This window comes from Psammomys obesus, unplaced genomic scaffold, assembly GCF_907164565.1.
Source record: "Psammomys obesus unplaced genomic scaffold, mPsaObe1.curated_primary_1811, whole genome shotgun sequence".
Taxonomy (NCBI): domain Eukaryota; kingdom Metazoa; phylum Chordata; class Mammalia; order Rodentia; family Muridae; genus Psammomys; species Psammomys obesus.
Window position 1 is genome coordinate 8,898,180 of NW_026586173.1, and position 8,692 is coordinate 8,906,871.

Below are 8,692 nucleotides of genomic sequence, written 5' to 3' on the forward strand. Positions count from 1 at the left end.
ACCAGCAAAAGCACATACGGCATCAACTCTGGTAGCCTCTTCCATATTAGATTGGCAGGTGGTGAGGCCACAAGTGGTGGGTGAATGATCTGTATCTATGCTGTTACTGGAGTTCCTTTCAAGATGGTGTCCATCTTTCCCATTTGATCAGCTTGCCTGCCTAATTCTTATTTTTGTGGTCCCAGGGGGTTCAACCGAAAATGGTGATGGAGTACTGGACAGGGTGGTTTGACTCATGGGGTGGCTCCCATAATATCTTGGATTCCTCTGGTAAGTACTTTACTTTGCCTACATCTAATATGTATGTTGACCCTAAGTAAGGATATGTTTTGCATTCCCTGGCATTGTGTATGGGGTTGTAGGATGCTAGGTTCCTAGGATCATTTGAATTCATATTCAGCTCTTAGTATTTCAGAGACTTGACACTTGAAATAACAACAGGGCTTTCATCATTGCTTTTCTATGTTTTGTAATTAGAAAGGTAACACATGCTTATTGTAAACATCTAGGAAATGTAGAGAGTTTAAAGGAGAAATAGAAGTCTCTGAGTCTAGATCAAGCATTCTGATGTATTTAACAGTGCAGGCAGCTCTTAGTGTATCTCCATCTATGTAATACAGATAGAGCTAGACACAGATTGATCAAGTCTTCAGACACCCTCCCCACACACATACACCCCGCCCCCACACCATCCTACACTAGTGAACATAGGAATGCTTGATGTAATTAGACATCACTGTCTTAAAGGATTTGAAGAGCCCCATTGTATTGATGACTAAGCCTCCGTTTAGTGATCTGGTTTCTAACTTATTGCTTAGTTTTGTCTTTTGTTAACTGAACACCACTTAAGCGAGAATCTTTGAAGTTTTGTACACATGGCACATATTTTCTTATGATAGAGAATAAATTGCTGCACTTATGCAGTTTTAGTTTATGTGTTTATCACTGTCTTTTAGGAAGACAGTCGCAGCCTACTGGCCATTGTGAAGTGAGAAAACTCATTTCCTTCAGTCATCAGCACTGAATAATATTTTTTTAAATTTGCCAGTTTTCTAAGTCAGTATTAGGTTTACATTTCTTGGATATATTACACAAATATATTAATTGATCTTTTATTTTGTTAACTAATACTCTTCTTGAATATTGTTAGGGACATAGCCAAGACTATTGTGTAATGCGGTCCCAACTTTTTTGCATTTCCTAGGGACAGAATAGCTACAAGGAAACATGCCATCTGGTAGGATGGAAACAGCCTATGGGCTGCAGGTTGTCCAGGGAAAGCTGAATGACCCAGTGATGGAGTGACCTGATGGGGTTTGGGATGTAAGGGAACAAGAGGCCTCATTGAGGCTTTGCTTGTGTTCTGACTCACTTTAAAGATATTTCCTCTTTCTTTTCCTTGAAGAGGTCTTGAAATCAGTGTCTGACATCATCAAATCTGGCTCCTCGATCAACTTGTACATGTTCCATGGAGGCACCAATTTTGGCTTCATAAATGGAGCCATGCATTTTAATGACTACAAGGCTGATGTCACCAGCTATGGCAAGTGTCCTCAGCATTTCTTCCTGTTGCTCTCCAGTGCTTGTAGGGCTGGTGCTTTTGATGGAGAATCCTTCAGAGACAATTTCTGGGTCCTTTCATGTCTTTGGCTACGTAATGTCCAGGGAAGTAGAGGCTTTGTCTGACTGTCTAAGCTTCCACAGCAAGACTGTGACTGGCTTGCTCTGCTGAGACAGCTGCTTGCAGGACCAAGGGAAGGGAGGCAAATCTAGAGTGAGAGGGATGGGGATAGCCTTTCCCCCTCTGAGACCCTTGAGAAGGTGTGATCATGGCCCTTCCTCTGACTTAGAGTTCACAAGGAGTAGGAGAGATGCCCCATTGTATCTACTTGCAGTTAAATTTTTAGTATCTTGCCGTGCTCAGGGGTATTTTTATAGTATTTTGTACCTACCATAATTTAACTGAATGGTTCATATTAAAGGTGTTTCTTTTCAAAATTGCTGATCTAAGTAGTCTGCTCCCCCATCCCAGTTTCTCCTCCTCCTTCTTTGTTTTCTTCATTGCTCTGTGCTGTTCTGGGGTCAGGAGAGACTGAAGGGTCCATGGGTGTTTTGCAGATTATGACGCTGTATTGACAGAGGCTGGAGATTACACTGCCAAATACACCAAGCTTCGAGAGCTCTTTGGAACCTTCTCAGGTACAAATAAGCAGTAGATTTAAACATACACTCGGGCCCATGTTTTTGCTCTGAGCCCTCAGAGTTTCTGCTGTCTTTCCTCTCCAAACTCCAGCTGATCCAAATTCAAAAATTTCTTAGACTTCTAGGAAATATATCTCAGCATGCATAAGGCCCCATGTTCTACCATGACCATTACCCAAAATAAATAAGTAAAAATACAAATAAATTATAAAGCCAACATTCTAGACAAAAAGGTTTGAGAGACTATTTTCATCATACGGTGCCTCTTGTATTTGACTCATTCTAAGCCTCTTTATGCCATATAGAAGACACAAAGAAACCCTGTTCTTGCCCAGGCCTCATGTCCTAGAGTAGTTTAAGTGCTGAGGAGATCCTGTGGTTGATATTGGTGCCAAGATGAAAGGAGCGCATTGGATTGTGGGAACGAGGCTGAGGAGGCAGTGGTGATTGGATCGTTAAGGGAGGGCCATGGTTCTTGTTGCAGGTGTCCCTCCACCACCTCCACCTGAACTTACTGCTAAGATGGTCTATGAGCCAATGAGTCCATCTTTCTACATATCACTGTGGGATGCTCTCCTGTATCTGGATGAGGTAACTGCTATAGGCAGGGCATCGGGGATTGTTCCTAAGCAGACAGAAGCCAGGGACTTTCCAAATGGGGTTCTGGGATGAGCAAAGCCACTCAGTCGCATTGCGGACTCTACCCAACCAGAGAACTGAGTAAAGAGACATACAATGGTGCTGGAGTGGGATTGGGAGGGAATAGGAGAGCTTGAGCTTGGTGTCTCCCCTCTAGCCTCAGGGGTAGGACTTTCTCTGGGTCACGAATAGGGTGAGGAGCAGAGGAAGGGATGATCTTTACCCTGTGGAGAGGAAAGAGGAAACCCGTTGCAGTTCATTCTGTGGTGATGCCACCTTCAGGACTCCATGGCATGATGGTGGCTTAAGGATTCCAGAAGATTGTAGGACTCTAATGAAATCTCTCTTTTCCTGTCATCCTTATTTCTGTAACTCCAAGGAACCATTAGTTTAAGCTAGAAAGAAGATAGAATAGAAAAAAAAAACATGCTAGAGCACCCTTTCATCCTGTCCATGATGTCCTTGTTGCCCATGTGAAAACTTACAGTTAGGAGCTGCCTGACTACTGTGCTTTCTTGTGTCTTCTTATGTAGCCATTCAAATCTGAGATACCTATCAACATGGAGAACCTGCCAGTAAACAATGGTAATGGACAGGCCTTTGGGTATGTTCTGTATGAGACCACCATCTTCTCATCTGGTGTCCTCAGTGGCCTTGTGCGTGACAGAGGACAGGTAGGAGCATCCCTCTGAACTCCGGGGCTTTGTAGAGACCAAACATGGCAGTACATGCCTTATTTTCTGCCTTCAAATCGTTGTTACCAGTATAAAATTGGCTATCTCCAATAACTGGAGTTCTCATGAGCTCTCCCTCATAACTGTGGTGTTCACTTTTCCTCCATGCCTGCCAAGCACCTTCATAAGTACCCACAGTGATATCTGTTCTGTTGTCTAGCAGATGCTCTTCTTACCTTCCTCCTGATGACCATGATTTTCATCTGCTCACTTTGCCAGGTCTTTTTGAATAGAGTATCCATAGGATTCTTGGACTATAAAACAACGAAGATTACTATCCCCTTGACCCAGGTTTGTTATCCCAGGGATTTGGGGTGATAGCTAGGAAACTTGGTAGAGTCAAAGGGGAGGATCAGGAAGCCAGGAAGTTCCTTAGTTAAAAACTGCGAAGAGAAGGGCATACCTAACTTTCTGACCATTCGGATGCTCCCACTCCCTTTCTCAGAGCATAGGGATGACTGGGGAACACAGAGATTCCCGGGTGTAGCTGAGTTATCAGATGGTGATAACTGGCCACTCTGTTCATGGCAGGGTTACACCATACTGAGGATCTTAGTGGAGAATCGTGGACGAGTCAACTATGGAAATAATATTGACAGTCAGCGCAAAGGTGGGTCTTGGTATAGATGAAGAGAAAAGATGTTACCACTCCCCAGACTTATCTGTCTGCTAAGCATAAAGTATATCAACAGGCCATTGGGGCCCCTTTCAGGGAGGTGGTTCATGGAGGCTCATTAAAGGGAGATAGTGCCTAGTTTACCTGCATTTAAATCCTGGTTAATGGGTCAGGAGGGTTTGCTCATTTTCCCTTTAGTGCTTTCTAACTGTATGATCCTTCTGCCCCAGGAGGAACCTCCACGAACTGGCTTCTTAGTATGTCTTTATATTGAAACCTACTTTGGTGGGAGAGGGCCTCTCTGCTTGCAGGGTTGTGGGTAAGGAGCAAAGAATAATAATATAGTCCATGGAATAATATAGGACCCCTGCCTTTTTGGGTCTTCATCCTGAATTTCTGTTCATCTCTCTCAGGAAGACTCATAGGGAATGCTTCTGTGCTCAGGAGGAAGCCAGACATGCAATGAGCAGGCTGCATTTTGTTGTCATGCCCTTCTAGGAGTATCCCTTCACTACACTTGCCCGTGCCCCTGGCTTTTGGAATCATCATGGTTTTAGTCCCCTTCCTTCCCCTATTTGTATGTGGTTGGTTTTCAGGGCAGTATAAGAAGGGTCTTCCTGTGGTGAGGAGGTTGATGACATTCCATTTCTCTCTCTTCTGTTTGCATTTGTGGTAGAGGAAACTTTTACCTCTTACCTGGTCAGGATGTCTGCTGGAAACCTCTGGTAAATACTCCGAAAGTGATGTGGTCTTAGCAACTGGGGCTTCCTCTCCAGAAGGCCCTCAAAGTAGTTACCATAGCACTGTCTAGCACCATCCTTGCCATGCCACATATCAGAGTGGCATACTAGACCAGTATTTCTCCACAGGCCTTACAGCCTCCCTTAGGCGTCCTTCTCTGGAGCCATCTTACCTCTTTCATTATTCTGGAGTAAGAAAGACCTGTCAGACTGTCCAGTATTTATTTTCCTGGGATCTTAACCAAGCGTGCCTTGACCATCTGCAGAATCCCGCTCTCTGGGCAGGTTCAGTGTTTGCAGTTCACAGACCTTCTCCCAGAAACACACGTGCTCATATGCTTGTTCCTGCCACAGAAGCTGCGCCGGGCCCAGCTGTCTCCACCCTGGGCAGCTGCCCTCCAGGTGGGCAGCTGCTCACTGTGGGACACTCTGTGATGTTGCTGTCTGCTCATCGTTTAGATTTCTTCAAAGCGATCTTTAATCTTAGGTTGAATGGAGGGCTTCTGGCTGAGCGAGCAGGTCTCTTAGTCTGAGAACCTTACAATACCACAAAGCTAGGCTCTCTGTCACCACTTAGCTAAATATAGCTTTCCCTAGAAAGAGCCAGAAGTCATATGTTTCATGCTGTGACATCTCAGCTCCATCCTGTCACTGTCCTTGGGTGTGCTGTTCTTTATGACAAATCCTGGGACTTGACAGTGATCTTGTCTATGGCCATGATTTTGATATCTCCAAGGAGGCTTTAGTCCAAGTGCAGAGCAATTAGGCAGCATATGCTTTAGGAAAAACCCTTGCTTCATCTTTCCTGGAACATCCACACATGCCCTGCCTGCAGCTCTGTCGCCAGTCTCCTGATCTGGGGCCTGCCTACCTTTGTTTGCCCACTTTTTCCAGGTTTAATCGGAAATCTCTATCTGAATAATAACCCTCTGAAAGACTTCAGAATCTACAGCCTCGATATGACAAAGCAGTTCTTTCAGAGGTGGGTCCCTGTGAGTCTGGTAAATGAGGTCATAGCTAACATGTAGAAAGAGCCAAGAGTATCCTGGCCTCCATGCCAGGATCACACAGACCCAGAGGCCAAAGCTACCTGCCTAAGGTGAGGGGTAGGATCAACACTGGAACCCATGTTTCTAGACTGGGAAATGCCTATCCTGATATCTTATTGCCATCTTATAACCTGTTTGGGGGTGGATGGGCTTGGGGCCTCATTGGAGGAAGGGATGTGCTTAGGAATTAGATGCAGGTCTGGAAGCAGATGTGAGATGGACCTTTCCTCCTTGTGCTTACATGCTGTCTTTAGGTTCGACATGAACAAGTGGAGTATCGTTCCCAAAGAACCTACCTTTCCTGCCTTCTTCTTGGGTGCCTTGTCAGTTGGCGTTTACCCTTCTGACACATTTCTGAAGTTAGAGGTTTGTAGGACCCCTTTCCTTTCCTGCTCTCTCCTTTTCATAGGGCTCTGAGCCAAGTTGGCTTGAATGTTTTCTGTAACACCTGGACCCAGAGGCCTCCCTGTCTTTCTGTATTGCCCCATGTGATAGGGAGCCTGTGACTTCTCTGTGTCAGAGGAGTGGGCTCAAAGCTGAACCACCTTGTGGTACTTCTCAGTGTATGGGTTCCTATGGGCAGTCTGAGGTTGATTACCCTGACTGGGAACCTCAGCAGTGGGGTGGGTTACCTACATGGATGTCTAATGTTGGTCCACTTTGGTCTCTCAGGAACATGGTATTTTGGGGCTCCCGTGGTAATGCAAGACCTTCCCTGTTTTGTTTGTAGGGCTGGGTGAAGGGGGTTGTATTGGTCAATGATCAAAACCTTGGACGCTACTGGAACATAGGACCTCAGGAGACTCTCTACCTCCCAGGTGTCTGGCTGAACAAAGGACTCAACAAGGTGGGAATTCTTCTAGACTCCTTCCTTTCCCATGTAACTCTCTTCCCATTCCTGCTCTCCATGTTATCAAGTTGCTTCTCTGGCCCTGAAATGCTCAGCCAGGGAGTGGAGAGGGTGAGTATTTCAGCCATCCCATTCTTCCCTTTTCCTTGGTGAGTGATGACTCTGCATTCACTCCCTACCACCTCCTTCCATTCTCATTCCCATTCCTTCCTTTCAATCCTGCCACCTCATAGCTCTCTCACCTCTACAGCCCAGCCCTTGTTTCCCACAGGTCATCATTTTTGAGGAGACAATGGCAGGTGCCATCGTACAGTCTACTGATGTCCCCCACCTGGGCAGGAACCAGTATGTTAACTGAACAGCAGTCCCAGCAGCTCCTGCTGTGGTTGGCAGCTTCCTCCCTTCCTCTCTACAGGAGAAGTCTTCAGAACTAGCAACCTCAGGGAGCAAAGGGCTATAGTCAACTCAGTCCAAAATCCTAAGCCTGAGGGAACTGGAGATGGGGTAACACTGTCTGGGCAGACTCATAACGAGATGGAGTCTCTCCTGGTTTTATAAATGGGGCCCATTCTGCCCTAATCTTTTAGGGGAGGCCATAGAGCTGTCTCTGAGCGTAGAGTATGTAGTTATATCCTTCAAAGAAGGTGCTGAAGCTGTGTGGGTACTTCCTTCCTCTGGAAGTGAAAGCCTCCTTGGCTAGCCTGCTGGATAGACGCAGGCCTTTCAAACATTCCCAGTGGGGTCTGGCCACATCCTAGACAGCCACTTTGTGCTCCTGAACTTGTGGGTTTGTCATTGTTTGTAGAGCAAAGAGAAAGAAGGTCTTACTTGAGTCAACTTTATTTTATTTTTCAACTTTCCTCTTGACAGTTCTTGGGATCTGGAAGAATCATGTCTTTTCCTTTTCACCCTGTCTTGTAATCAGTTGATAAACTGAGCCTGTGAGAAAACAGGCATGTTCAATACTATCTTTCTAAGTTAAGAGAACATTTGCTGTTGTCCTCAGTGAGGAGGAATGTCACTGAAGAAGGAACAGCCTCACTAGGGGAGGAGCTGGTACTTTAGCAGAAACCACCTCACATCCATGCTCTGGGGAAGTGAATGGCAGAAGCCCAGCAAAGTGGCACTGCATGGCTGCCCTCAACACAGTAGAATCTGGGGATAGCTATGGGTCCACAGGTCTATCACTAGCTTTGCTTCCACCTCAGCTGATTCTTTAAATACTCTGCTTCTCATTTCTCACTAACAACAGGAAAGGCAGCTTTCTGTCTCAGTTCAGATTAAAGGCTCTTGTTCTTCGGAACAAGTGCAATGGCTTGTCTTGGCTTTGCCATTCTAAATTTCAATAAAGCAATAAATTTGACTCAAATCTTTGTGGGTGTCTCAGCGTCTTTGTGTTGGTACCACCTGGCACATGCCCCTGGTTTCTTACCACCTTTCAATTTTCTTGAAATGTCATTGCATTAATAGAGCAGTCTGATCTCATGCTGGTGGTTAAGAGTAAGAACCTTCTAGAAAGCCAAACCACAATATGTAAGTTAGCTATCGGAGATGGTATAAATTATACCTAACAGTACTTCTCTAAGCTGGTTATCTTCAGAAATAGTGAAGATCAAATAAAGTATATCTATGAACATAGTGCCCGCACAGAAGCCCAATGAAGATGGGTTAGGGAAGAGTAGGTGAACTGAGAGGTTTACACACCAACAGGTTGGCTCCCTGAGAACATGGCTTCTGCTGGAGTCAGGGCTGCTGTTGGTGTGGAGCTGCTGAGCTAGGTAAGCGAGTAAGCCCAGGTAACTTACTTGCAGTGGTTATGGGGGCACAACCCAAGTCCCACAGAGTTCAAGAAACAGGTTCTC

The 8,692-nt window shown here is 45.5% G+C and overlaps 1 protein-coding gene across 1 annotated transcript in view; it reads left to right on the forward strand.

Annotated features, from left to right (window-relative positions):
• The window catches only part of LOC129672093 (beta-galactosidase-1-like protein 2), a 43,035-nt gene extending 34,844 nt beyond the window's left edge, over positions 1 to 8,191 (forward strand). Inside the window, exons 9-19 of the mRNA XM_055601344.1 lie at positions 186 to 270; positions 1,406 to 1,543; positions 2,119 to 2,199; positions 2,687 to 2,793; positions 3,375 to 3,515; positions 3,795 to 3,866; positions 4,107 to 4,185; positions 5,826 to 5,913; positions 6,235 to 6,346; positions 6,711 to 6,827; positions 7,102 to 8,191. Coding sequence (XP_055457319.1) covers positions 186 to 270; positions 1,406 to 1,543; positions 2,119 to 2,199; positions 2,687 to 2,793; positions 3,375 to 3,515; positions 3,795 to 3,866; positions 4,107 to 4,185; positions 5,826 to 5,913; positions 6,235 to 6,346; positions 6,711 to 6,827; positions 7,102 to 7,188 — 1,107 coding nt within the window. The 3' untranslated portion in view covers positions 7,189 to 8,191. The remainder of the gene's footprint in view (positions 1 to 185; positions 271 to 1,405; positions 1,544 to 2,118; positions 2,200 to 2,686; positions 2,794 to 3,374; positions 3,516 to 3,794; positions 3,867 to 4,106; positions 4,186 to 5,825; positions 5,914 to 6,234; positions 6,347 to 6,710; positions 6,828 to 7,101) is intronic.
• Positions 8,192 to 8,692: the final 501 nt, after the last annotated feature.